The 25,583-nt window shown below is 38.8% G+C and overlaps 6 protein-coding genes across 7 annotated transcripts in view; 2 read left to right on the top strand and 4 right to left on the bottom strand.

Annotated features, from left to right (window-relative positions):
- LOC18018184 (alpha-N-acetylglucosaminidase) overlaps nt 1-2,821 on the bottom strand; it is a 4,712-nt gene extending 1,891 nt beyond the window's left edge. The window contains 13 exon segments of the mRNA XM_006399801.2: nt 2-51; nt 130-239; nt 347-397; nt 509-626; nt 823-853; nt 1,003-1,109; nt 1,226-1,307; nt 1,401-1,495; nt 1,612-1,697; nt 1,829-1,950; nt 2,057-2,268; nt 2,360-2,433; nt 2,509-2,821. Of these exon segments, the coding sequence (XP_006399864.2) occupies nt 2-51; nt 130-239; nt 347-397; nt 509-626; nt 823-853; nt 1,003-1,109; nt 1,226-1,307; nt 1,401-1,495; nt 1,612-1,697; nt 1,829-1,950; nt 2,057-2,268; nt 2,360-2,433; nt 2,509-2,721 (1,351 nt within the window). The 5' untranslated portion in view covers nt 2,722-2,821.
- A 241-nt stretch (nt 2,822-3,062) lies between these two features.
- Nucleotides 3,063-8,071, top strand: LOC18018182 (elongator complex protein 1). Of its 2 annotated transcripts, none has more exons than XM_006399800.2 (5): nt 3,063-3,340; nt 3,649-3,982; nt 4,130-7,178; nt 7,353-7,454; nt 7,542-8,071. In XM_006399800.2, the coding sequence occupies exons 1-5, from the start codon at nt 3,182-3,184 to the stop codon at nt 7,855-7,857; spliced, it is 3,960 nt and encodes a 1,319-aa protein (XP_006399863.1). In that variant the 5' UTR covers nt 3,063-3,181; the 3' UTR covers nt 7,858-8,071. The 2 variants fall into 2 exon arrangements, with proteins under 2 accessions (XP_006399863.1, XP_024011960.1); XM_024156192.1 differs by having other exon boundaries at nt 3,191-3,340; nt 3,649-3,978.
- A 2,619-nt stretch (nt 8,072-10,690) lies between these two features.
- On the bottom strand, nt 10,691-15,580 carry LOC18018181. Its single transcript, XM_006399799.2, has 6 exons — nt 15,311-15,580; nt 13,671-15,005; nt 13,524-13,592; nt 13,226-13,424; nt 13,001-13,103; nt 10,691-11,041 (listed from the first exon to the last, which is right to left on the bottom strand). The coding sequence occupies exons 1-5, from the start codon at nt 15,311-15,313 to the stop codon at nt 13,033-13,035; spliced, it is 1,677 nt and encodes a 558-aa protein (XP_006399862.2). The 5' UTR covers nt 15,314-15,580; the 3' UTR covers nt 10,691-11,041; nt 13,001-13,032.
- LOC18018183 (WAT1-related protein At5g13670) lies at nt 10,827-13,084 on the top strand. Its single transcript, XM_006399798.2, has 7 exons — nt 10,827-11,005; nt 11,111-11,173; nt 11,258-11,374; nt 11,477-11,726; nt 12,002-12,163; nt 12,281-12,429; nt 12,517-13,084. Exons 1-7 carry the CDS (start codon nt 10,827-10,829, stop codon nt 12,728-12,730), a joined length of 1,134 nt encoding a protein of 377 aa, XP_006399861.1. The 3' UTR covers nt 12,731-13,084.
- A 268-nt stretch (nt 15,581-15,848) lies between the features above and the next one.
- LOC18018180 (putative elongation factor TypA-like SVR3, chloroplastic) lies at nt 15,849-20,267 on the bottom strand. Its single transcript, XM_006399797.2, has 14 exons — nt 19,976-20,267; nt 19,580-19,689; nt 19,254-19,457; nt 18,989-19,165; nt 18,710-18,862; nt 18,440-18,529; nt 17,923-18,057; nt 17,660-17,776; nt 17,337-17,488; nt 17,180-17,264; nt 16,952-17,046; nt 16,651-16,816; nt 16,352-16,547; nt 15,849-16,274 (listed from the first exon to the last, which is right to left on the bottom strand). The coding sequence occupies exons 1-14, from the start codon at nt 20,181-20,183 to the stop codon at nt 16,141-16,143; spliced, it is 2,022 nt and encodes a 673-aa protein (XP_006399860.1). The 5' UTR covers nt 20,184-20,267; the 3' UTR covers nt 15,849-16,140.
- Nucleotides 20,268-20,597: 330 nt separating this feature from the next.
- On the bottom strand, nt 20,598-24,782 carry LOC18018179 (phospholipid:diacylglycerol acyltransferase 1). The gene is made up of 6 exons (XM_006399796.2): nt 24,337-24,782; nt 23,470-23,692; nt 23,082-23,365; nt 22,093-22,411; nt 21,753-22,012; nt 20,598-21,331 (listed from the first exon to the last, which is right to left on the bottom strand). The coding sequence occupies exons 1-6, from the start codon at nt 24,780-24,782 to the stop codon at nt 20,848-20,850; spliced, it is 2,016 nt and encodes a 671-aa protein (XP_006399859.1). The 3' UTR covers nt 20,598-20,847.
- Between the last annotated feature and the right edge of the window lie 801 nt (nt 24,783-25,583).

The following is a 25,583-nucleotide window of genomic DNA, read 5'->3' as shown; positions in this document are numbered from 1 at the left end:
TCAAGAGTACCATACATTTCAATGTTGCCTCCAAAATTGTGAAGCATGCACCTGAAATTCATCTAACTTCAGTAAAAGCTCATAAAATTACGACTCTAGGACACCAGAATAACTGAGACAAAGATATACCAGATATAAGGAGTTGCATAAAATTGGGCAGACGTGTTCCATATCGGTTTGACATCAGCAAATAGATCAAGAACTATCATTTTGCCAAAGGGAACTGAATGTAAGAGCGCCTGCAGAAAGCAAGAGAGGCTGTGAATATTGAATAAGAAAAGCCAATTCTAGTATAATGTAATACAATTCATCAGCATTCATCATAAACACTAAATTGGAAGTTTACTTTCATCTGGGGCGGCTTCCAGAATTTTGAGTCTGAACTAAAAAGCCAACCCTGCACAAAGATGGGTCTCAAGTAAGACAGCATTAAGAAGATCATGGCATGAAAGGGAGAATTTCCCAAAGTACGAATGTCACTAAGAATAAAATGGAAGGGAGGGCATACTTGCATCAACCATACAGCATTCTTGTTTCCTTTGGACATAGCTTTGTACACTGCAGATCCTAGTGAAGATATATATTCAGGTTCATTTGTGGGAGGAGTATTCTCATTAAATGTATCACTGCATTAACACAAGTGGTGAAGAGCTAAGCCAGTTAAGATTAATACCAACACCATTCCATAAAAATAGAGTCGGCCTTTTTTGGAATCATACATCAGAAGATGATGTTAACACCAATACTGACCTGGGACCAAATAAATAGAAAAAGTTGCATGAAGTAATTTACCTCTTACAGGTGTAAATTGAAGAGATTTACCAGTTATAAATGTTTGTAATATCTCCATACTCTGAGACAGTAACAAGGTACGATTTAAGGCATATATACGCTTAATTGTATCAATAAGACTGTCATCAGGTGTGATATTTGATTAGTATGTGTTTTCATAATCAATAAGACTTTGCTAAGATTATGAAAACAGAAATAGCTTCAGGGTACCTTCAATTTGTTGTTTAATAAAGGCCTCTCCAATGTCGATGAAGAGAGGATCAGAAGGATTCAGAAGGTAAGTGCAGCACCAGCGAGAATCTCCATCCACCGTGTTCCTGAGAAGAAATGAGACACAAACCGAAAGCGTAAAGTGATTGTTCATGTGAAGGCGAAACAGTAGAAAACTAGCGGAAGAAAGTTGAGGGGGGTGATTTGGGGAAGAAAAACGTACCAGTCATCAAGCCGAGCTATATTTGCCGCAGGATATATCTTTCTCAAAGCTGATGGAACATTGCCTGAGAATGATGGAAGTACTAGGAAAGAAGGAAGGGAAAAGAAACTCTAAGATGCTATGAGTATAATCGATTGAGTATCAGAGAACAGAAGTAAATGATTGTTCCTTGAACCTGGAGTCATGCCAAGCTCAAGCATCCGAGAAAGTAGCTGTTTCTGCAAAAGCAACTGATCACCTAACCAGTTTTCTGATAATGGACCACCCCACCTGTGATGTAGATGGGAGAATATGGTATATGTTAGTTCAAAGAATGAAAGATAAACCTAGCTCAGAAGGAGCGATGGCGATGGGAGCCACAAAATATCATAGATGAGGTAATTTACGCGTGAAGATTTCCCATGCGAGCCCAAGCAAGAAATGCTGGTCCACCAAAATAATCATCCAGATCCTCTTTGGTGATATTGAACCTCTAAACAAGATTGATATAGAACTTGGTTAGTATATACAAACTTATACCCAACAACATAAAATGCATTAGCCGAAGCCAACATTTATGATTCTTTTACTGCAATCTGACAAGAATAGGAATACAACTTTTACCTTGAAAACCTTTTGCCAAATAGCTTCTTGCCCAGTGAATGCTAAAGGCAAGTTAATTCCTTGCAATGCCATCCAGTCAATCTCTCTCTCCCATCTCTCCCATCCCCACCAAACATATGAATCTGGAAAAAAAAACAAGAAATCAGAAGCAGGAGCAAGAATGTGATGTGATGTGAGTGATCGATATAACACCATTGAATCCGAGAAGTGTATGTGTATGTCTCTTACAGCTAGATGTAACAACATTTTGGTAATAGTTCCAAGGGACAGGACGGCGAATCAAGATGCGTTTAGAATCTAGACGAGGTAGATGTCCAGGGTGTGGAACAGAGGCAATCTGGATACCACCAGTTTTGTCCCAAGAAACATGAGCATTACATTTGTACTTCAAATACCAGTGGAGCCCAGAAGCAATCTCAACTCCAGTTGTGCCTTTAATCCTGAAATGCAAGTTAGAAAGAAATGCAAAATTGGAAGAGAAGAATCTTCAAGTAAGTTTGATCCCTCATCAAGAAATCAGTTGGTGCTTACACAATTTCAGGTCCAATTCGTCTCGGGCCATCGTAGTTTTCAATTAGAAAGCAACTGCTGCCACCACAAACATCCTATTGAAAACAAAAAGAAAGAAAACAAATTAGCTAGCATAAATAGGGTCTAAGGGAAAGGAAAAAAGGAAGAACCTTTGAGATAATTGAGAAATCAAAGCTGTGAAAATGGGTGGGAATCAGTCTCTGCAATAAACCCTTTGCTGCTGATACTTGTACAGACGGAGTTGGTCGTAGGGAATCCAAATTTAGAAGCAGACGGTCGATAGTGGGATGTTGTTTTGAGAAAGACTGAGAGTGAAGAGAAAGAATCAACAAAACCAACATAAACAATTTGATGGGACGCATGCTGATGATGCTGTTCGTGACTAAGCGAAGGAAGTAAGCAAGGAAAGACAAGAGATTTGCAGATGGATAGCATCATAACCAAATATGATCCATCTCCTCAGAAAATGGGTCGATATTTTTTTTAATTATTTTCTTTTCATCATTTACATTTAACACCATACAAGTACAACTAACTTTTGCGATCAAAACAGTTTCCAGAAAAAATTCCCAAATTAACAGTTCTAAACCGGCTGTCCAAAGAAAAAAATAACCGGGTCTGTTTCTAGGTTTTTTTTTTTGTCACTTTCACTTACTTGATAGCAAAAAAACACCCCAAAGAAAAGAAAAAAAAAAAACATCAGAGTAAAGCCTGTGTTGTGTTAAACCCTAGTTATCAGTGTTTTTTTTTCTTCTTGCTTGGGTTTAGAACAGCTCCCTGGATCTGTAGCTGCAAAGTTGGAGTAAGTTGTAGCAATTCGACATGAAGAATCTGAAGCTTTTCTCGGAGGTTTCTCAGAACATCCAATTGGATTCGACCGAAGAAGTTGTACGGTTCGCAGCCTATGACATCGACCAGAGTCGCTTATTCTTCGCATCTTCTACTAATTTCGTTTACGCCCTTCACATCTCTTCCTTCCATGTAAGCAACCTTTTTTCTGTGAAATTTATTTTCTTTTTAGTTCATCCTGTTTTTGTTGATAAGGAAACGAGTGAGAAAAACGTTGGTAATTTGGTCTTAATATGGGTTTGTTTCCTTGATTTTGATTTCGCATTCAAGTGTCCTGTGGATGAACTTGCCAGTGAACATAAGGAGCTGGCGCCTTATGAAGAACTTTTTTTGTTAGCTATAAAAGAATTTACATGTTACTGAATAGGGTCTGTTTAAATCGAAAGTCTTTATCCTATGTTATGGTGTCTGTGTTGATTTCTTAAGTCTTGATGTGTCAGAATGGAAAAGCTTGTGCAAAGAGTGCTTTGCCTGTGGAGGTCTGCAGTATTGATTTGGAACCCAGTGATGAAATCACGGCCTTTGATTATCTGGCGGAGAAGGAGTCTTTATTGATTGGGACTTCTTGCGGGCTTCTTCTGGTGCATGAAGTGGAGAGCAATGTGACTGAGCTAGTTGGAAATATAGATGGAGGTGTCAAGTGTGTCTCGCCTAGTCCGACTGGAGATCTGCTTGGATTAGTTTCCGGTTTTGGGCAGTTGCTTGTAATGACTTATGATTGGGTTTTGATGTACGAGAAGGCGCTTGCAGAGGTTCCTGAAGGTGTTTACGTACGTAAGGACCCCTTACCTTTTTGTCATCTAAATCCTCTCTTCTTCATTCTTCTTGTCTTCTTGACCGCATTAGGTGGTATTAGCTGATGATTTTCCTCAACACCTTCTCTTCGTTTGCTAACCATGTGAATTAAAATACTGTTTTTAGGTGAAGCAGATGATTTGTCTGTAAATTGTGGGGGAATTTCCATTTCCTGGAGAGGCGATGGAAAGTATTTTGCAACTATGGGTGAGGTTTATGAATCTGGTTGTATGCATAAGAAGATTAAGATATGGGAAAGTGATTCCGGTGCTTTGCAGTCTTCTTCAGAAACAAAAGATTTCGTGAAGGGGATTCTTGAATGGATGCCTAGTGGGGCGAAGATCGCAGCTGTATATAAGAGGAAGTCAGATGATGACTGTCCGTCTATTGCGTTCTTCGAAAGGAATGGACTTGAGAGGAGCTCATTTAGAATTGGTGGACCAGGAGATGCTAAGGTATCATTTGAAACTCTGAAGTGGAATTCTGCATCAGATCTTCTTGCAGGGGTTGTTAGTTGCAACACACATGATGCCATAAAGGTGTGGTTCTTCAGCAACAACCACTGGTACCTGAAACACGAGATTAGGTATCCAAGGGAAGCTGGGGTGAAGGTCATGTGGGATCCAACAAAGCCATTGCAGTTAGTATGTTGGACTCTGGCAGGGCAGGTTACTGTTTGCAATTTTATGTGGATAACGGCGGTCATGGAGGACTCAACAACCTTTGTTGTAGATGACTCCAAGATACTCGTGACACCACTATCTTTGTCCTTGATGCCACCTCCTATGTATTTGTTCAGCCTTAGTTTTTCTTCCGCTGTCAGAGATATAGCATATTACTCAAAGAACTCTAAGAATTGTCTGGCTGTGTTCTTGTCAGATGGAAATTTGGCTTTTGTTGAGTTTCCTGCACCTAATACTTGGGAAGATCTCGAAGGCAGAGACTTCAATGTGGAAGTTTCAGACTGTAAAACAGCACTGGGCTCTCTTGTACATCTTCTGTGGTTAGATGTCCATTCACTTCTGTGTGTCTCTTCTTATGGTTCTAGCCAGAACAAGTGTCTCTCTTCAGGTTCGTCTGAGACAGAGCTTCATGGTTCTTATTTACAAGAAGTTAAAGTTGTCTGTTATGAGGATCATAATCTTAATCAAGTGACATGCTCTGGCTTTGAGGCAAGCGTTACCTGCCAGACACTTCTCGAGTCACCGGCCATGGCTCTTGCGTGGAATCCTATTATGCGTGATTCAGCCTTTGTAGAGTTTGAGGGTGGCAAAGTACTTGGCTATGAATCTAGGTCGGGCATTATGGAAGCTCGTATTAGTGATGATAGTGTATGTTTTCCATTGACTTGCCCTTGGGTGAGAGTTGCGCAGGTTGATTCTGATGGGGTGCTCAAACCCTTGATATGTGGGCTTGATGATATGGGTAGACTGTACATCAACGGGAAGAGCCTATGTAATAACTGCAGCAGTTTCTCATTTTATTCGGAGTTGGCCAATGAGGTGGTTACCCATCTGATTATTTTGACTAAGCAGGATTTTCTCTTTATTGTCGATACCAAGGATGTGCTGCAGGGAGACGTGGCACTTGGAAATGTGTACTTTGTTATTGATGGTAGAAAGCGAGACGAGGAAAATATGAGCTATGTAAATATTTGGGAAAAAGGTGCCAAAGTAGTAGGAGTCCTCAATGGAGATGAAGCTGCTGTAATTTTACAAACTATGCGAGGGAATCTCGAATGCATTTATCCCAGAAAGCTGGTTCTCTCTTCCATTACTAATGCGTTAGCTCAGCAACGGTTCAAAGATGCATTAAACTTGGTAAGGCGTCATAGAATCGACTTTAATGTTATCGTGGATCTATATGGGTGGCAGGCATTTCTACAATCAGCTGGAGAATTTGTTGAACAAGTAAACAATTTGAACCACGTTACAGAATTTGTTTGTGCCATGAAGAATGAAGATGTTACAGAAACACTTTACAAAAACTTCTCCTTTTCCAAAACGGGTGATAAGGTTTTGCAAGTGAAAGATCGTTGTGGTAACAAAGTATCATCAGTTCTACAGGCAATTAGGAAAGCCCTTGAAGAACAGATACCAGAGAGTCCGTCAAGGGAACTCTGTATTTTGACGACTCTTGCCCGAAGTGATCCACCAGCTATTGAGGAATCTCTGTTGAGGATAAAATCTGTTCGAGAAATGGAGTTGCTAAACACTTCTACTGATTCAAGGAAAAAGTCTTGTCCATCTGCAGAAGAAGCCTTGAAACACCTTCTGTGGTTATTGGATTCTGAGGCTGTCTTCGAAGCTGCCTTAGGTCTTTATGATCTGAACCTTGCAGCTATTGTGGCACTCAATTCCCAACGTGATCCAAAAGAATTTCTACCTTATCTTCAGGAGCTGGAAAGAATGCCTGAACCCCTGATGCATTTCAACATTGACATTAGATTGCAACGTTTTGACAGTGCTCTTAAGAATATTGTATCAGCAGGGGATGGCTACTTTCCTGATTGCATGAACTTAATGAAGAAAAACCCTCAACTTTTCCCGCTGGGCCTCCAGCTAATTACTGATCCTGAAAAGAAACAAGAAGTTCTAGAGGCTTGGGCAGATCATCTCACTGATGAAAAACGGTTTGAGGATGCTGCTACTACGTACCTATGTTGCTGTAGACTGGAAAAGGCTTCTAAGGCGTATCGTGAATGTGCTGATTGGAGTGGGGTCTTTAGAGTGGGGGCGCTAATGAAATTAGGTAAAGATGAGATCTTGAAATTGGCATACGAACTCTGTGAAGAGGTCAATGCTCTTGGGAAACCAGGGGAAGCAGCAAAAATAGCTCTTGAATATTGCAGAGATATAAGCGGTGGAATAAGTTTGCTTATCAATGCAAGGGAATGGGAAGAGGCTTTAAGGGTTGCATTTCTGCATAGTGAAGATGGGTTAATCTCAGTGGTGAAGAATTCTGCTCTTGAGTGTGCTAGTGGTCTAGTAAGTGAATTCAAAGAGTCAATAGAAAAAGTAGGAAAATACTTGACTCGCTATTTAGCTGTACGGCAGAGACGATTGCTGCTTGCAGCTAAGCTCAAGTCCGAGGAACGGTCATTAATTGATCTTGACGATGACACAGCTTCAGAAGCAAGTAGCAACCTGAGCGGAATGAGCGCTTATACTTTGGGGTACATTTTTGCATTTCTCTTATCTTCTCAGCTTTTTTATCTCTGTGGAATTTTTCTTGGCTGATCTTAGATTGCATTTTAGTATAATGTAGTTGGTTTCTGGATCAAATAGGGAAGGAGTTACCAGTTTGGATCTTGACATTAAGGTTCTTGTTTTCTATGCTATTTTTCCAGGACAAGGAGAGGTTCTGCTGCTTCAGTCAGCTCAAGCACGGCAACTAGCAAGGCAAGAGATTTGAGGCGCCAGAGAAAGAGCGGGAAAATCCGTGCTGGCAGGTATATATAGATTCCTCGTGAAAAATTGATTGGTTTCAATTGATGAGCAAAAATGTAAATGAATAAAACTGCGGTGGAAAATTGCAGCGCGGGTGAGGAGATGGCTCTGGTTGAGCATTTGAAGGGAATGCGTATGACAGAAGGAGGAAAGCGAGAGCTGAAGTCGTTGTTGATATGTCTGGTAACACTTGGTGAGAAGGAGTCGGCTCAGAAGTTGCAACAGACTGCAGAGAATTTCCAGGTCGCTCAAGTAGCAGCAGTAGAGCTAGCTGACGATACAGTGTCCAGCGAAAGCGTCGATGAAGAAGTTTATTGCTTTGAACGTTACGTTCAGAAGACGAGATCCACAGCACGAGACTCTGATGCCTTTAGCTGGATGCTTAAGGTCTTCATTAGCCCATGAAAATCTCTTAATCTCTTTCTGACTGAATAAGCATATCAACAAGCTTGTGCGGTTTTTAAAAACTTCTGCTACCCGTTTCTCTGCTTCTTTCTATCTTTCCTATTTTTGCCGTTGTACACAATATAGAGATTGTGATTTTTTCCTAATGTGTTTGTTAAATCCTTATGGACAAACAAAAAGAAATTATTTTCTGTATTCCTAGAAACATTTCAGACTGGCCCACACTATCTCTTACCACTTCTATTCTATCATTATATAAGGTGAATTTGCCACATACCCAATTTTTTCATCCACATATAGGAAAAAGGAAAAAGAGTAACAAAAAAAAACCAGAACTCATGTACTCTCTTTCATTACAGGTAAAATGACAACTTATATATAAAAGAAAGAGAAAACTGTCATAAAAACTCCGAACTTACCCATTTCAGCCATTTTAATTTTAAGAGAAAACATATAAGATATATAATAGCAAAAAAATTTCTGATCATCTGTCTAATTTTGCTTGTTTTGTTGACCATATAATAGACATTATGTTCTTAGAACTTTAACATTTATTTAGAAATATTTTTTTTTATCAAATTTATGATTAATATGAATTAATTTATACTTTCTTAACTATGAATCATAGAACATAAATTGTAAACACCTTAAGAAGATTTTAATCTAGTATCTAATTTTATAATTGTGAATAAAAAAACATAATTTGTAAATAACTTAACAAATTTTAATTCATAATATAATTATATCATAATTACGCAGATAATCAATTTTAAAGTCTAATTTTTTTTTCATACATAACTAATCTAGTCTATATATAAATTAGAAAATAACCGTTTAAAGTTATGTAAAATTGAAAAGTTGTTTTCCATATCCTTTTATTTATTTAGAGAGATTATTTATGTTAATATGAATTAATTTTGAATTTTTTTAGTTGTAAATTTTAAAAAACATTTAAAATCTAATTATACAGGTCATAATTATATGACTTATCAATTTAAAATCTAATATCTGCATATCATGCAGGATCTAATTTACCATATATAGATAAAGTTTTATATACAAGGTTAGCCATCCCAACTATATTTTATTCAAGCATGTCTCGTCTTTCTTTAATTTTTTGTTTTTTGCTAAATTAGTCTTTCTTTATATTGCATTATATTTTTTTCATATTTTTTTTGGCATATTCACCAACTAATATTTTTTTATAGGTTATAAAATATTAAATTATAAACATGTACTATTTACCTAATTAATTAATTATGCTTCTATAATTTGGCTAGACATGTATTTGTCCCATAAACGTAAATGCATTTATTCAGTCTAGTACCACCATATGGTCCATATATAAAAACTTATTTTATTTTATTTTAACAAATTACGAAAGTATTTGCTGTTATTGTTTTTACATTTTCCATAACTGGCTTATAGTTTTCTTTGATTTCAAAACCTATTCTATAAATGCCTCCTCATGTCATTTGCATGTATGATGTATCCAGAATTTTTCTATATACAATAACTTTCTTTTATTTAAAGACCTTCTCTATACTCTATAAATATATCCTGTGGCCAAAAAGAAAAAAAAAACACCTCTTCTCATTCACATATATCCTTTTTCTATCGTTTTGTCATCACTACTGTACCAGAATATTATAAATCAAAATTTCATCAGAACGGTGAAGCTCCCATATCTACTCAAACAACGTTGATCATAGTCCTATGTGGCCGACTACTACAGTCTCGAGAGACCCGACCTACATTATTCGTTACTTGTGATTTTTACAGGTTCGTATTATTTCAAAAGACTTTATCCGTAAATTAATATGATTTAGTTATGAATGAGTTTAACTGGCTTTATATAGGCGTAAATATGAATCGGATCCCTTACATTTCATGATATTTCAATATGTATTGTTTAGAGGTGACGAGAAGAAAAAAATATACAACTTTCGAATAATTATAAAGAAAAATTATCACTAAACTTTTGAATTTTATTTGAATGGTAATATCGCCCAAATCTGTCCAAAACATATACAAACAACCATATCTTCGTTTTTTTCCTTTTTCCCCTAACGCTCATTCATACAGTTTTTAGTCTTGCTTTTCATGCAAATATTTTTGCCATTAAAGGCAAACAGTAAAAAAAAAAAATCACAAGAACTTTAAAAGTTTGTAGTGCAGTGGTTTCCGTTCTACTTGTTATTTTTCTCTATGACTCGAGGAGATAATAATGAGAAATTATGTAATTTCAAATAAGCCATACTTTTGTTTGGTATTAAGTGGTCTTGCTTTTTTGTTTTGTTTTGCTTTGTGACGTAAAATGACCTCATTAATTCTGGGTTTATACGCTCTCTTTTATATTTTAGAGCAATTAGGTTTATACTTTATAGGGCTCCACGGTAGATATCTGAAGGTCCCTACTCCCTACAGGCTACATCTACATCTTTTTGTTTTTGACATCTATAGTCTTTGTCATTTTAATAAAAAAATCCATCAGAGGTGGTTGATAAAGTGGTAGGTCTTATATGGATCGGTTTAGACGATCAATAAGATATGTAACGAGAAAAATGAAATAACATTGTAATATAATTAACGGAAGCGAGTGAGTAGTAGAACTCGAAACTGCCAATTTAATGAAAAATTGACAAAATAAATTATTGGGTCTATGACTATGAGAGTCAGCACCCGACCAATCAAAGAATGTTTACTTCTTAAAACACGAGTTTAGTGCTCTTTGGCTTTTCTGTTTTTTAGGCAGATGTATTAATTCCTTGCACTTCAACAAAAATGCTTTTGAATACACTTTACGTCGGAACACATGAGGACGTTATGAGGCTTCAAACAGAATTCATATTTTTATATATAATATACACACACGCATACATATAGCTTTTATTTTCCTTATAACAAACCAAAAACAGCTCTTTTCTAACCAAGACAAATTTTTTTTTTCGTATGCAGAGAAGCTGCAAATGGAGCTTGGGAAAGCAAGGCCATTCATGGCCATTGTTTTCATACAGTGTTTGTATGCATTGATGTCTATAGTAGCAAAACTAGCTTTGAACGAGGGAATGAGCCCTCACGTCTTAGTTGCTTACCGAATGGCCGTTGCTTCAGCTCTCATCACTCCTTTCGCCCTCGTCCTTGAGAGGTTCTTTCTTTTTCTACTTCTTCTTCCGGTTCATGCCTGTAAAACAACCAAAAAAAAAAACAAACTATGAAGTAGAAATCATTGTTTCCTGTGTTGCAAATGCAGGAACTCAAGACCAAAGATGACTTTTAAAATCTTGTTTCGAATATCCATCTTGAGTTTATTTGAGTAAGACTTTGTTTCATCATTTCTGATTTCACAATGATAGACATTGACTCGTCCGTGTAACTCGGTTTATATGATAAAACGCAGGCCTGTGGTCGAACAAAACCTGTACTACTCGGGGATGAAACTTACTACTGCCACATTCACATCGGCATTGTGCAATGCACTTCCTGCAATGACATTTATAATGGCCTGCATTTTCAAGTACTCGCTCTTTCTCTCTACCAATGTTATTGCCAATGCATAGACTGATGTATTGCATATACAACTGAATTCTTCTTCACTCGGTTTCTGTTTTCTTGAAAGGCTCGAGAAGGTTAATATCAAAAGGCGTCACAGCCAGGCAAAGCTGGTTGGAACCATGGTGGCTGTTGGAGGAGCAATGCTTATGACATTCGTGAAAGGGAATGCAATTGACTTACCTTGGACAAGTAAGTCAAGGGGTTTTACTGGGCAGTCACATGCTATGAATACTCCAAAGCAGGATGATATAGGAAGAGGGTCAGTTATGCTAGTAGCAAGCTGCCTCAGCTGGTCATGTTTCATTATTTTACAGGTACGGCCTATTCTCTTATAACTTTCTATAGCCGAATTCAAATGAGATTATCTTAAACCCATAATCAATTCAAGAAACAAAGAATATAACAATTATAACCTGCATTGTGTCAGGACAACCGCTTCTATTTTTCCTGTATCTTGCTAGCTAACCTAAACCCAGAAATCGTCAACCAATTTAACTAAAGCTTGATTTAATTCTCAGCAGAAAAAGATAATAATTGAGAATACCAGAGAGGTAGTAAGGTAACAGAGGCATCTATGTTTTTTCTTCAGGCAAACATACTGAGTTTATATCAAGCTGAGCTCTCGCTAACAGCACTTATGTGCTTTATGGGAATGCTGGAGGCTACTGTTATGGCATTGATATTGGAAAGAGAGGACATGTCAGTCTGGAAAATCCACCCGGACATGAGGCTATTAGCTTCGATCTACGGGGTACAACAATTCTTAGATCTGTTCCTATATTTCTCATTAAAGCCCTTTTGTGTGTGTGTGTGTGTGTGTGTGTGTGTGTGTTTATTGAGAGAAGAAGCATTGTTGATTGTCACACAGGGACTTGTCTCAGGGTTAGCATACTATGTTATTGGATGGGCATCAAAGGAGAGAGGGCCTGTGTTTGTGAGTGCGTTTAATCCGCTCAGCATGGTTCTCGTTGCTATTTTGAGCTCCTTTATTTTCTTGGAAAAAATGTACCTAGGAAGGTAACAGCCTTGATCCAAACACTACTATTGCGATAGATCTAAAGTTAGAGAATTGATTTTCACTAAATGGGCTTCCTAAATATGTAGGGTTCTTGGGTCAGTTGTCATTGTCATTGGAATATATATGGTACTATGGGGTAAAAGCAAGGACAAGGGAGGACAGCCAAACGCAGGGTGTGCAGAGAGTGTGATAAAAATTGACGAACAGATGGCTCCGACGCCCGACATTAACCAAGTAGTACCCAATAGTGGCCAGTTAATGATCCCAAAGGCAGCAACTCGGTCTCACGAGTTGGTCTGAGATGCCAATTTTGTTTTACTATCTCTATATTTGCAGAACATTTTTGATAGTATTAGTATTAAGAAAATAGTTTGCCAGAATAAGAGCAAGCAATGCGCTCCATAAAGTCTCAAAGAAGGAGTGTGCATCTTAAGTTTTTGAGTGTTTGCAGAGGTTTCGATATTTCCGTAAGAGAACTAGACTCAGCAGATAAGGCCATCATAGCAGTTCAGGGTTCTGATTTATTATTAGAAGCTATAGTTACAGAGAGCAAGAATGGAATTCACTTACGACAAACAGCCTGCCAGTTGATAACCGTCTTCTCAAGATGCCAAAGTGACAGCATCCTTCCCATAAATACGTTGAAGTTCAAGGCTGGCAACATGATACGAGGCTGAAAATAGACAAAAGTAGAACGACCTTTTCAGCTGGATAACCGACAAAGATTAGCTTTTGTATCTTGTTTTATAAGTCATGCTCTAAGCTGGTGCATCAAATTAAATTATGCACTACTACCTTTCCATGTGTTGAAATTTTTATGGTTGATATCAGATCCCGTTACATTTTGAATAGCATCGAACAACTTCTCCTGAGGTGTATTCTTCAGCTCTTGAACAACGCCATAAATGGTCTTTCCATTCTCAAAGTATATGTGGTTATTTGGGTGCTTTGTCTTGCAATTAGCATGCTGCTCGAATTCATACGCATTAAGAACCTGTTGCACAGTTCAGTTGGAAAATTAACCGATGACAGAGGTTTGTATCAAACAGACCTACCACTGAATTACTGAAACCATACGTATCACGTTGCTTACTTTATTAAGCTTGCAGTCGCCGCAACCACATAGATACCCAGTCCCCTTTATAATTCCTTTGAGATTTCTCTGCCAAATTAAGTTTCAGCACACAGAAGAGTAAAGGTGAAAGGTTCCTTCACAGGACAGGTAAAAGAACAAACTGACCTCACGTGACCACGAATAGTACTTCACAGTAACCCCATCAAACATTCCTGTTGACAACAAGGACTTAACATTTGAAGGAAATGTGTTTGTAGAACCCTTCTTAGCTGTCTTTGAATCTTTACTTTTGGGCACGAGCAAAGTATCAACCCTAGGGCTAGCATAGGGGGTATTACCAAATTCAAAAGACATGGTTTCCTCTGCTTCCATATGAAGAGGATCTTTAGCAGTTGCAGATGCATGGCTGAAGTTCTCATAACTGTTGATAACACGGACCAATGACCCCAATGTGGGTTCTTTCTGATACTCTCCAAAAGATATGGTCTTGCTTCTATCCTCGTGACTAATTTGATCATTGTTTCTGTCTGCTCTGTCTTGGCTAGAAACCATAAATGCCATCCCACCGCCTTCCGAGTATGGAGACTGTCTCCCTGACAGCACACTGGCATTATCTTTGTGATAGGAAGATTCGATCATGAAACAGTTTTCAGGTACTTTGTCACAAGAGAGAAGGGACATGAAGTTCTCCTGTCCCTTGTTAGAGGAGGGACTCGTTGAGAAGATATTATAATCCGCCTTTTGAAGAGACTGACCCATCAATACAAAGTTTTCTACACCTTTCTCAAATGGATGAAACGTTGAGAAGACATTTTCATCTCCTTTGTCATAAATATCACCCATTGGTATAACACCAACACCTTCATTATTGAAATTTCGAATGGCATTTCCATCCGTGTTGCTAGCGAATGGCCCTGGCAAGATGAAGCTCTTGTCAATATTACTGCAGGTTTGGCCAAAGGATAGCGTGCCATCTTGACTGCTATCATATGAAAGACCGGTTTCGAATGATCTTGAAATTCCCTCACCATAAAGCTGAGCCATGAGTTCGGGCACGTTGCCAGATTCACACACTTGATTGCCTTTAACCTTTGTAATGGTGTCAAGATTGAACGAGCTACCACGAACGGTATGAACCACCGGAAAATCAATTGATGAAACAGTATTGCATTGCTCCTCTATGTATTTTGTTCCCTCCTCGATGACAGGACAAATATTTCTAGAAAGGAGATCTGATGTATGCTGCGCATTAGCAGGATCGAATAAGCAACGAGTTAACTGCCTAGGCACAAGAGAATTGTCCCATGCAGACAAATTCATATGCGGAGTTGAGAAACCAGCCCGGGCACAATCAATCTCTACCATTTGTTTCTTATTACTGAGTAGTTCTGAGGCGGACGGTTCTGTCAGCCACTGATGACTCCGCTTCAGCTCCATCCTCGAAGAACCAGAATATGGAATCTCCTCAATATCCTGTCTGCCAAGATTTGGTCTCATCCTCTGTCGCAACCAGCCAGAGAAATAATCAATCAAATTGAGAGTTGCATTGTAAGAGAAGAAATCACACTGCCGCAGAGATGAAGACTCAACGACACAACACTACACAAATTAAAACATTTTAGGCTAGTTTCATCTGGAGACAATTGGAGTCTGAGCATGACGTTAATCGAGAAAAGTTATTGTTACGAATAAAAGGAATAGTAAAGTTGGGATTTTTAAGTCAAAAACAAATTTGCTCCTCGTGAAAGGGAAAATCTAGAACCCTAAAACCAAAGAAATCCCCGCTCTTTAATCCTGGCGCTTACCATGCATCACTGGAAATGAGATCGCAGAGCTGTTCTTTAGTAGCTCCAACGCGCGGTCGGATTGACTGCCGGCGAAGTCAAAACCCAGAATCCAACAGATGAAGTCGTCAGGAAAATCCAAAATTTGGGGATTTTGGGCAGAAAAAAAAGAGGCGTAGTTTCTTCAAATTCCGATTAGAAGGAGAAAGAGAAGTGGGACTGTTGAGGTTCAGGGAAGAGTGTAGAAAGAAGGAAGAATCATCAAGTGATCTCGAAGGGACTCGTATCAGTTATGCCTTAATAAGAGTAAGTTGAAACGTTATACGGATTAATTTTTGCGACTCGATATAACGAGTAATGCCCGCCAAACTCAATTATATCTTTTTTTGGGTCGCAGAGTTTTTCGGATGAATTACACTAATCCGGAGGATTAACGGATTAATAACGAATTTTTATGATGATATAACAAGGATTGTTTAATTAATCGGGATTATGGGCCAGTGTTGAGAGTCATGAGAGAAACAAAATTATTTCTGAATGCATTTTCACTTCTCATGGATATATGATAAAGGATTCACCATTTTTAACTTTAGAAGTTGTACAACTTTCAAGCATCAGATGATCAAATGCGGAAGTAGTCCAAAGGGGTTTTCCAAAGACATTGATTGGAATACACGAGGACTCACCCTTTGCTATAAGAATAATAAATTTACTATGTATAATCATCAAACAAGCCTATAAATAACATTAGAAGATATACCACTAGAAACTAGATTTCATCTTTTTTTATTAAAAAAAAAAGCTTTTTCCCGTTTCGTCCAAACCCAGCTGCAAAAAATTGGGCCTTTCTTTTACCTGCCTTTCTTTGCCATTTTAGGATTCTTGCACATCCGAATGCTAAGAGGCGTTACCTCCACCAGTTCATCCTCTTCAATGTATTCGATGCAGTCGTCCAGACTATAGGTCAAGGGAGTGTCAAGAACCACTGTAATTCAGAAAAAAAAAAGACTTGTGAGCAGATGGGTTTGAAACTTGCACTAGTTAAAAGGTTATATGAAATACCTGTTACATCTTTGTTGGAGCGTATGTTCGTCGCCGCTTTCTTCTTGCAGATATTAAGGCCCAAGTCGCCAGGTCTCTGGTGGATCCCAACTATCTGGCCTTTGTATACATCCACACCTGCACCTACAAACATTTGCCCTCTCTCTTGCGCACTTGCCAGAGCATATGATGTTGATGTTCCATCTTCAAAAGCAACCTGAAAATCCCACTTTCTTATTCAGACACATGTCTCATCAAAGTTTACTCTCATATAAGGATCGCTAATTCCTGGAAACTACTATCTAAACTCCCTCACTTACCAGCGAACCCAGATCACGGGTGCTAATATCGCCGGCCCAGGGTCCATAACTGTCAAATATAGTGTTGAGGATAGCTGTCCCACGAGAAGCTGTTAAAATTGCATTCCTCAATCCAAGAAGTCCACGTGTTGGGATTTTGTACCGCAGGAAGACTGTTCCTTCCGACCTGTCATTCAGGATTCACAGGCATAGTCAGATTGCTCTTAGTAGCTGCAAACAGCTTTTCTGACAAAACAACTATGCACACCCAGCACCTTGCATGTAAAATAAAAGGGATGGCAAAGAGAAACACAATACATACCCAACACCCTGCATATCAAACATCTGTCCACGCCTTTTGCCAAGAAGTTCAACTACAGGCCCCATGTGATTCTCTGGTACTTCAACAGTTGCTACCTGAATTGGTGAATTTTGAAGTCAGATAGGACGTCTTTACTTTTCATAAAAGAAGTTATTTTCAATGAGTAGACAATTAAACTTGATGCTCATCCCTTTGCTAGGAAAATAATCACGCCACTCAGAAACTCACCTCATATGGCTCTAGCAATTTATCGTTAACCCTTTTGTTGATAACTTTCGGGGGTCCAACCATGAATTCATATCCCTCTCTTCGCCTGGAACATATTCATCGTTCAGCTACTTTCAATATCACATATGAAAGGAATGATGGCCAGTGAAGTACTTACATGTTTTCTATCAGGATGGTAATGTGCAATGTACCTCGCCCACTAATAATGAATGTATCTGCTGTCTCACCATCTTCCACTTTCATAGCTAGATTTCTTTCAAGTTCACGGTTTAAACGGTCTCGTAAGTTCCTGCTCGTTACATACTTCCCCTACAAAAAAAGGAAAATATAAGTCAAATGTTGCACTAGTCCTTTTCATTTTGGTCGACAACGTTTCACTAATCCCAGTAACAGCTTCCCTCTTAATATCTGTAGCCATGCAATTATGGAAAATGAGAAAGATAGACTAATCACAGTCATATCAGCCATGATTACACCTACCTCACGACCAGAAAACGGAGAAGTGTTTACAGAGAAGGACATTTTCACAGTTGGCTCTTCCACTTTAATTGTAGGTAGAGGCTTCCCATGTACTTTATCAGCAATAGTCTCCCCAATCTGCAAATTTTAAGGGGTTTACAAAGAAACCAAGACATTACAACTCAATTAGTAACAAAAAGAAAATTGACAAGTGGCAGCAATTATCCAGGAGCGTTACAACAGTCTCACATTTGGCATCAAATTATCCATGCATATATGCGTACCTGAATGTCATCTATGCCACATACAGCGCAAATATCTCCAGCGGCCACTGAATCAACAGGTACTCTGTAGAATTTCTCATAAACAAAGAGCTCGCTTACTCTTGCAAATCTACAGGAATCTTCAGAGGTGCACACCTGTAAAGATATACCGAAATAAGTCTACTATAAACCATATCAATTTCGCCAGAAATTGGTGAGTTCATATGGATTCTCGAAGATTCTCAAGGTTATGGCACCATCCCTGAGTCCACATTCAGTTACACTTTGGACGTATTTCATCACAAGCTTTAATGAACTAGAAACCAAGGAAACGTAACAGAAATTTCGTCTAGCGATATCTTGTTGTCTATTTTGCTTTCTATTGCCCATTATTTTATAGGTTATATTGGCAGAGGCCACCAGCTCTATAAGGTGGAAAGACTTGAGAGATTGTCTAGTTTAAGGTGATATTTTTGTGTATGTGTCCACATCATTGGTGTCCGATAACAAAAGAAAAAGCTGAAAATCAAAATGTTACCCTGACATCCATTCCTTTGCGCAGAGCCCCTGCGTGTAGCCGCCCAATAGCAATTCGGCCTTTATGCTCATCATACTCGATATTTGTGGCCTGAAAAAAAAAAACAAATATTAGTTGCATAGAAGTGAATATCTCCTCAACTCAATTAGACTGTCTGGTTTATTGATGTGTACATTTTCTGCTTGGAGATGAAAGAATAAATATGCATTGGCACTGGGTGGTAACAAACAAAAAAAACCATGAAACGGTAAGAAAATCACAGTAACTCACAAGCATCTGAAGTGCACCATCTTTATTAATATTTGGCCCAGGTACACATCTAATTATAGCCTCGAACAGGGGTCCCAGGTCTTCTGCAAGGTCATCCGGAGAAAGCCCTGCTTTTCCTTTAATCCCACTAGCATATATCGCTTGGAAATCACACTACAGGGCACACACACCCAAAAAAAAACATTACCGTTAATGTCATACAATTATTGTATACTCAAAAGGATAACGAGTCACGAGGGAAACCACACAAAGAATAGGCAAATCCAAAATTGACAATACCTGTTCATCTGTAGCATTTAGTTCAATAAATAGCTCAAAAGTCGAATTGACAACAAATTCAGGACGAGCAGAAGGCCTGTCAATCTTGTTTACGACCACGACAACTGCATGTCCAAATTCAAGAGCCTTCTTTAAAACAAACCTTGTCTGGGGCATTGGTCCCTCAACAGAGTCCACCTAAGAAACAAAGGAATGAGGGGAGGAAAATGAGAAATGCAGAGCTGAAAAGTTGATACTATAGCATTTGGACGAAGCATCAAATTACCACAAGAAGCACTCCATCAACCATGTTCAAGACGCGCTCCACTTCACCGCCAAAGTCAGAGTGGCCAGGAGTATCTATGATATTTACTTTTGTATTTTTGTAAGTGATGGAAGTGTTTTTGCTAAGAATTGTGATTCCTCTTTCACGCTCAAGGTCATTTGAGTCCATGATCCTCTCTTGCATGACTTGGTTATCTCGGAACACCTGCAAAAGTAAGATATGGATTAAGACAAAGAAAAGAGCCACCATTACATTGAGAAGAGACATCGAGTAAACTTTCTCAGGTTGGATGAAAAATCAAATGTCATTTGCGTTCCAGCTGTTACCTTAGCTTGCCTCAGCATAGAATCAACCAAAGTAGTTTTTCCATGATCAACGTGTGCTACAATTGCTATATTCCTCACGTCATTCCTCCTCACCAATTGCTTCTTCACTTCTATTGGAATAACAAGAGTGATTTTGTTTAGAGAACCAATCGAAATATAGAAATTCACTTCTTGAAACTATATCGATCAGACTGAGGAGAGTGGAAGGCCTTATCCTTAAGTTTCAAATTCGCAATCAATTCTTAATTTGTTAATTTCAAACTGAAATATAAACAGAAGCAAAAAAAAAAAGCTAGACTCCTTCCTTCAACAAAGCCGGAATCAATTTCAGCAGCAAAAACTACTTCACCCTATCTGAACAAAAGAAAATCAGTAGATAGAGAAGACGGTAATGACCAGAGGATGGTTCGGCGGTTGATGGAGAGGCTGAGCAAGCGATGGGACGATGAAGCGAACGCCGGGAACGAAATCGGAGAGCTCCTCCTGGTTTAAGCGCGGAAGCAAAGCTGACGCCGAGCACTTGTTGCTTGTGAAGAAGAAGAGGAGAACCTTGTCTCCTCAAAACCGCTGGAGAAGCGGAAGAAGTGCTCAAGCTAAGCTCCATTTCAATTCTCTCCGCCGAAGAACAGAGGAGAGGAGAGATGGAGAGAGAGCTAAAGGATATATTTGGTTGGAGAGGAGAAGCTTTGTTGTTTTATTCCGAGAATTTTCGTTAAGACTGCGTTTTCGTATAGAGTAGATGGACCAGGTTAAGCCACGTCTCTGACTCTTGGACTTATCGATTCCCAAACTAAGACCCACACCACACAGAGCCGCGTATGTTAGATGGTGGCTCACCAAAAGTCACAAGTGGCACATGACCAGCTTCTAGGTCTTAGTGCCATGGCTCACAAAGACTGCATACTTCGTAATGAATAATGAATTTTATGTTTGCATTTCATAATTGACTGTAGTGTATTTATCAAATTTGGCACTCAAATTGAATCATTCTCTACACTAAGTAATACCCATAAACCGATGCTTTCCACAAGACAAATAACATGGCGCAGCAAGTCTTACATTATCGGTCGAAGGAGGAAACATTAAATAGGATTGTATAATTTACATCCATAAGAATATGAAAAAAAGGTATTGAGAATATTGCACCACCAAATGTCCTTCTCAGGCTTCTTGTGACTTGAGCATCATGACGATAATGATTGAAAATGATGATGATGATGATCTCTCTTGGATTCATAGAAGTTGACACCTTAACGAGATCAAAATATTCACAGCTTCAAGTCAATGCGTTCAGACCATTCATATATACCCGAGTAGACTTGGTCATGTCCTATATCTGACCCATTACCTCCCGTGGCAATCCTCATGATATCTTCGATCAATGCAAAGTTACCCATAATATCGACATGAGCCCCACTCTGAGTCCCACGCCCTTCAAGCAGGTTAGCCGGTGGAGAATGATTATACTCTCTAACATAAGTCTTGATTCCTGAAGGATTGAATCTTGTCTTGCCACGCCACGCTTTTGCACACATGAACCCGGCACTTAAAACAGGTACTGTCTCATCTCCATCCACATTGTAAACTCCTGCTTTCAGACAGCTATCTTCATCCTCCTCATGAGCATTAGTGAAGATTTGAAAGGGAATACAACTGTCAGGAGACTGGTTTAGCTTGTAGACGTATGATCTTTCGGTTGGTATACCAACTCCATACAATGAGAAGATTTCCATTTCAGGAGCATTCGGTAATCTGAAACAACATAACAAACCAAACGTAGTTTTCAACCCAGAAAAATAGAGGAAAAATGATCATGATGGGATAGAGAACATATTCTTATGCAAAAGCTCTAAGCATTGTGGTTATGAGAAGTAACTGAGAGTATCTGAGCAGCGCATAGACATAAGATGCTCCAATGAGTTCTAAACACCTCTAAAACTAGAAGGTGGTAATAAGGGGTTTTCATCCAAATTTTTTTTGAATTAGCTGATTTATTTTTCATGTCAAAGCCACCATTGAGCTACTTTTATAAGCAAGGGTATATCAACTTTGGTACCTAAATATAACTGAGCAAGCTTCTTTGAGAAAGACTCAAATAGCGTTCTTAGCTTTGAGCTGATAACTACATTCAATATGACGAAGCATAGAGTTGGTACCAAGACAAATCACTTACTTCGTTTCCAACGGATTTGACCAGTGTCTGTGATGTTGGTACTTGGGGTCATCCAAATCATCAGCAATTCCGTAGGAGAAATGAGCGGAACCACGTGCCATCATCTTGGGAGCTACATAATGTAGTAAATCGATAACTGCATCAGCAGTATAGACCTTATATTCAGCAATAGCTTTGATCCCTCCAATTCCCATATCATGGTACTCTGTCCACACATCACGACAGGTATTATTTGGGACACTCTGACCTTTGACCGCACCCTTCACCAAGAAACAAAGTATAGATTATTAATCATCTAATCACAAAAAGTAAAAGGTTTATATGATTTACATATCCATACTCGAAAATCAATATTTTTAATTTCAGATGGCGGAGCCTCTGCCACTTCTTTCCCAAACGATATAATTCTTCCGTAGTTAACAGGTTTTGTCTTGGAAACTGAATTTTCACCATCTTCACCACGAGTCCCGTTGCTCTTTTGCTTTTTCCCAAAACAGGTGTGGCCTTTCTCCGGTGACCAATCAAGACCACCCCATATTGTGTCACCTCCCTTAGGTATCATAGACATTGTTGAGTCCCATGTGCGTGTCATTCTCATTACATGCTGCAGTGTCTGAAGTCTAAATATATCGGTGTCTAAGAACCCTGGGGCAATCGCTCTGCAATTTCCGAAGACAGTATAGTTTTATTAAAGAACCAAGCGACTAAAAGTGCAACTAAACCAACAATTCCTTTAATGAGGCAGAAATAAAATACCATTGATGCATATACAGGAAAACTGACATAATCAACAGTATATCAGAAATTGGTAAAGAATGGAAGCTCCAGAGCTTTCTACAGCAATATACAATGCCCACAAAAAAAGACCATATGACGAATATAATCGCCAATGCTAAGAAACTAGACAGGAGCACTTAAATGTTTCTTTCAGTAGATCTATACTTAGACTGCCTAAAATTGATCAGGCATTTCTTTGACGCACTGGCACAGAATGTTGTCACTATTAAGTCAGACACTTGTAAAGAAGATGAGCTCAGCTAGCTGATTTGAAACAGCAAGAATCAGAATATTCAAATATAAGGCTCATAGCAAATCTACCGTAACTTATATGAAACTATGTTTCCTAGAAGTTCACTCTATCACCAAACAGCCGTAATAATCAAATTCAATCAACTTTTCAAATCTCTAGAGAGTTCCAGTTTCATAAGCAGCAAAAATAACCAGTTAACATCAATATTGAAGCAGGGATACTAAAGGACTATCACTAGAACTGATATTTAGTAGCATGCAAGGTTCTGATCACCAAAAGCACAATCAGCTATTCAATACCTGGCAACTGCAACATCCTTAGCTTCAGCAGAGAAAAGCCCTGCAACAGCTTTTGGAACACCAAGAAATGGTCCACCAATGTTCATCACAGCCTTTATATACTTTGCACACCAATCGGGCCCACCCCCGCCACCCATAGGAGCTGGTGCCTCAACCCATTTCATAAAATGTAGAAAATACAAGACCCCCATGGAATGTGGAACTATTACTGCCTTTTTTCCACTGTTAGTAGAAACCATCAACTCTATGTTACTTTTCATACGGCTAAGTGTCTGGTCTCGCACCTAATATTCCAACATGATTAAAAAAAAAAAAAACATAATTCAGCCGTAATAGATGAAGAAAGAAACGTGAACAGAATACTAGATATGTTTTATGAGAAAAGTACCTCTGTGTTCTGAAACGAAAGCCTCCAGTCATATGCAGCCATGTACATGTTTTTCTCTTCATATCCAATATGTGCAAGGTTAGCAATCAGTACTGCCCAGACAAAGTACCCAGGGGCAAAGTAATCAGCAGCCACGAGTCCTGATACAGCTCTAACTCTGATACCAGCAGGATCCATCCCGGTTTCGTTGTCAAGTGACATGTGTTCCACCCAACATAGAGGCCTGAATCAAAGACATAATCAATCTACTTAAAATGCTAACAACAATAACACTCTGGAAAACTTTCGAAATCTCATTTTCACTTCTCACAAAAAAAAAAAAGCACATTGAGCTGAAAGACAAAAGAAACCAACTTATAGTTGCACATGCGTATAGCTGAAGTATAAAGCAACAATCCTAAATCACGGTCTATACACATCTTTCACATCTATTCCTAACAGAACAAAAAGAAAAACACTACTTCAGTATACGCTCCATACAAGTAAATATTCAGTGACCATAGACGGAGCAACATGTTACGAACAGGATCTAAGGCATATCTAGCAACAGAGTTGGCGATAAAAATGACTTGAGATTCCAAGGCAGCTGTCAATTTAGATCAAACGTGTTTCATTGGATATCTTGCTCAACACCCAAAGTTGGAAACTATCTCCTTGGAAACACTTCCCTTACACAAACGCATATATAACAGAAATAGTAGGTATCCTCAAAAGAAAATAGCTTTTCACACCTAAAAGGCGAGAGTAACGAGTGAGACAGATGTGAAATTTAAGTTTAGAGTTATGTTTCAACAAGCAACAAGTGCGTGATCTAATCAGATCCAAACCCAAAACGCCAATAGAAAAATTAAAAATTGGAAGCTTCACCTTTTGTAGACTTCACCGAAAGTTCCACCCCACAAACGTTTTCTAAACAAACCATCTGCGCATTGTTTGCCTTCCCAAAGCTCAAGCCCTCCAGTGACAATTCCGGGAATGAAGATAACGGGATGCTTCGCCTTGAGACCTTCTTTCTTCAGCTTCACGCCGGGCGGATCGGGCAGAGGACCCGTGATCGCTTCCGTTACATACTGAGGAAAGCTCGCAGGCATAGCGTTGTATAGGAAGAGAAGGAACCACCATGTGACGCACACACACCCGATGAACCAGCAACATGAATCAACGCATGACCACTTCCCCTTGTCGACTCCTCCTCCGCTCGATTTCTTATGAGTTTTCGAAGATTCATGAGGTTTCTTTTGAGAATCCTCATCATCGGGTACCTCTTCCTCGGACGGTTTCTCTGTCGGCTTTTTCCGATGAATAAGGGGCATTTCGGTCACTTGAAGAAATGACCAGAAGAAGGCCACGGACGATTAGAACCAAGAGTATGTGCACCCTTCAATCTCAAACCTGTCCTGGTCGAATTAGGGATCAGATCATTCGAGAGAGCCCAGCTGATTTGCTACGAATTCTTCTTAATTAATCAAATAAAATTTGTTTTTGTCTTTCTTTTCTATTTTTTTTGGTTTTGTAGACTTTTTTCTGTTTTCTGATATCCTCCAGCTGACGAATAAAGCTCGAACCGGATGGCAAACATTGCTCCTGGTTGCGGTTCAAGTGCAACCGACATCCGATTCGTATCGTTGATTTCATTACTAGTCCAAACAGTTTTTTTCACTGTATTTTTAACACTTCGCTCCGTTTCAAATTATATTTTAGAGACAAATTTTATCAGTTATCTATGACCTGGGTAAGTTTGACAAAAAGATAACTGGTTAAACTATTTTGCTGTAAGAAAAATAGAAAACCATAGATTCATTTTTATTGCACTGCAATTTCATAAAATTTTAACTCTTAATTTGGTCATAGACTCATAGTACAACAGAATCTTCCATTGGATTCCGGATTCATTTCAGAGTACCGGCTGTTTGCAAATGTTAACCGGCCGGTCCGATCGGTGTTGAAAACAGAGCACATAAATGGCATCGGATATGTCCAAGGAATCTTTTACATGGCTGAAACGGAAATACGAGATCTTAAAAAATAAAAGATATATACACACTGAATATCCACACGCCTAAACCATGAAAATTTGAATAGAAATCTCAATGAGCCAATCAGAAGGCAGCAAA

This window comes from Eutrema salsugineum, unplaced genomic scaffold (genome assembly GCF_000478725.1).
Source record: "Eutrema salsugineum unplaced genomic scaffold, Eutsalg1_0 scaffold_2, whole genome shotgun sequence".
NCBI classification, from domain to species: Eukaryota; Viridiplantae; Streptophyta; class Magnoliopsida; order Brassicales; family Brassicaceae; genus Eutrema; species Eutrema salsugineum.
Note: the sequence above shows the minus strand (reverse complement) of the source record. Positions and strands in the feature narration are given on the sequence as shown.

Bases quoted from the DNA above. Each gene is read 5' to 3' on its own strand.
- LOC18018182 (XM_006399800.2), top strand. From the start codon at position 3,182: ATGAAGAATCTGAAGCTTTTCTCGGAGGTTTCTCAGAACATCCAATTG. The intron at 3,983-4,129 runs GTAAGGACCCCT...TACTGTTTTTAG, and splicing joins TCCTGAAGGTGTTTACGTAC to GTGAAGCAGATGATTTGTCT. The intron at 7,455-7,541 runs GTATATATAGAT...GGAAAATTGCAG, and splicing joins GGGAAAATCCGTGCTGGCAG to CGCGGGTGAGGAGATGGCTC.
- LOC18018183 (XM_006399798.2), top strand. From the start codon at position 10,827: ATGGAGCTTGGGAAAGCAAGGCCATTCATGGCCATTGTTTTCATACAG. The intron at 11,006-11,110 runs GTTCTTTCTTTT...TTGCAAATGCAG, and splicing joins TTCGCCCTCGTCCTTGAGAG to GAACTCAAGACCAAAGATGA. The intron at 11,174-11,257 runs GTAAGACTTTGT...GATAAAACGCAG, and splicing joins TCCATCTTGAGTTTATTTGA to GCCTGTGGTCGAACAAAACC.
- LOC18018181 (XM_006399799.2), bottom strand. The intron at 13,593-13,670 runs GTCAGTTTGTTC...TTAATTTGGCAG, and splicing joins ACTATTCGTGGTCACGTGAG to AGAAATCTCAAAGGAATTAT. The intron at 13,104-13,225 runs GTAGTAGTGCAT...GTCTATTTTCAG, and splicing joins AAATTTCAACACATGGAAAG to CCTCGTATCATGTTGCCAGC.
- LOC18018180 (XM_006399797.2), bottom strand. From the start codon at position 20,183: ATGGAGCTTAGCTTGAGCACTTCTTCCGCTTCTCCAGCGGTTTTGAGG. The intron at 17,777-17,922 runs GTACGCATATAT...TAAAATTTGCAG, and splicing joins GTGGCATAGATGACATTCAG to ATTGGGGAGACTATTGCTGA. The intron at 17,047-17,179 runs GTGAGTTTCTGA...TCACCAATTCAG, and splicing joins AATTGCTAGAGCCATATGAG to GTAGCAACTGTTGAAGTACC.
- LOC18018179 (XM_006399796.2), bottom strand. From the start codon at position 24,782: ATGCCCCTTATTCATCGGAAAAAGCCGACAGAGAAACCGTCCGAGGAA. The intron at 23,693-24,336 runs GTGAAGCTTCCA...TCTTTGATTCAG, and splicing joins TTCGGTGAAGTCTACAAAAG to GCCTCTATGTTGGGTGGAAC. The intron at 22,412-23,081 runs GTATTGAATAGC...CGGAAATTGCAG, and splicing joins AAGGATGTTGCAGTTGCCAG to AGCGATTGCCCCAGGGTTCT.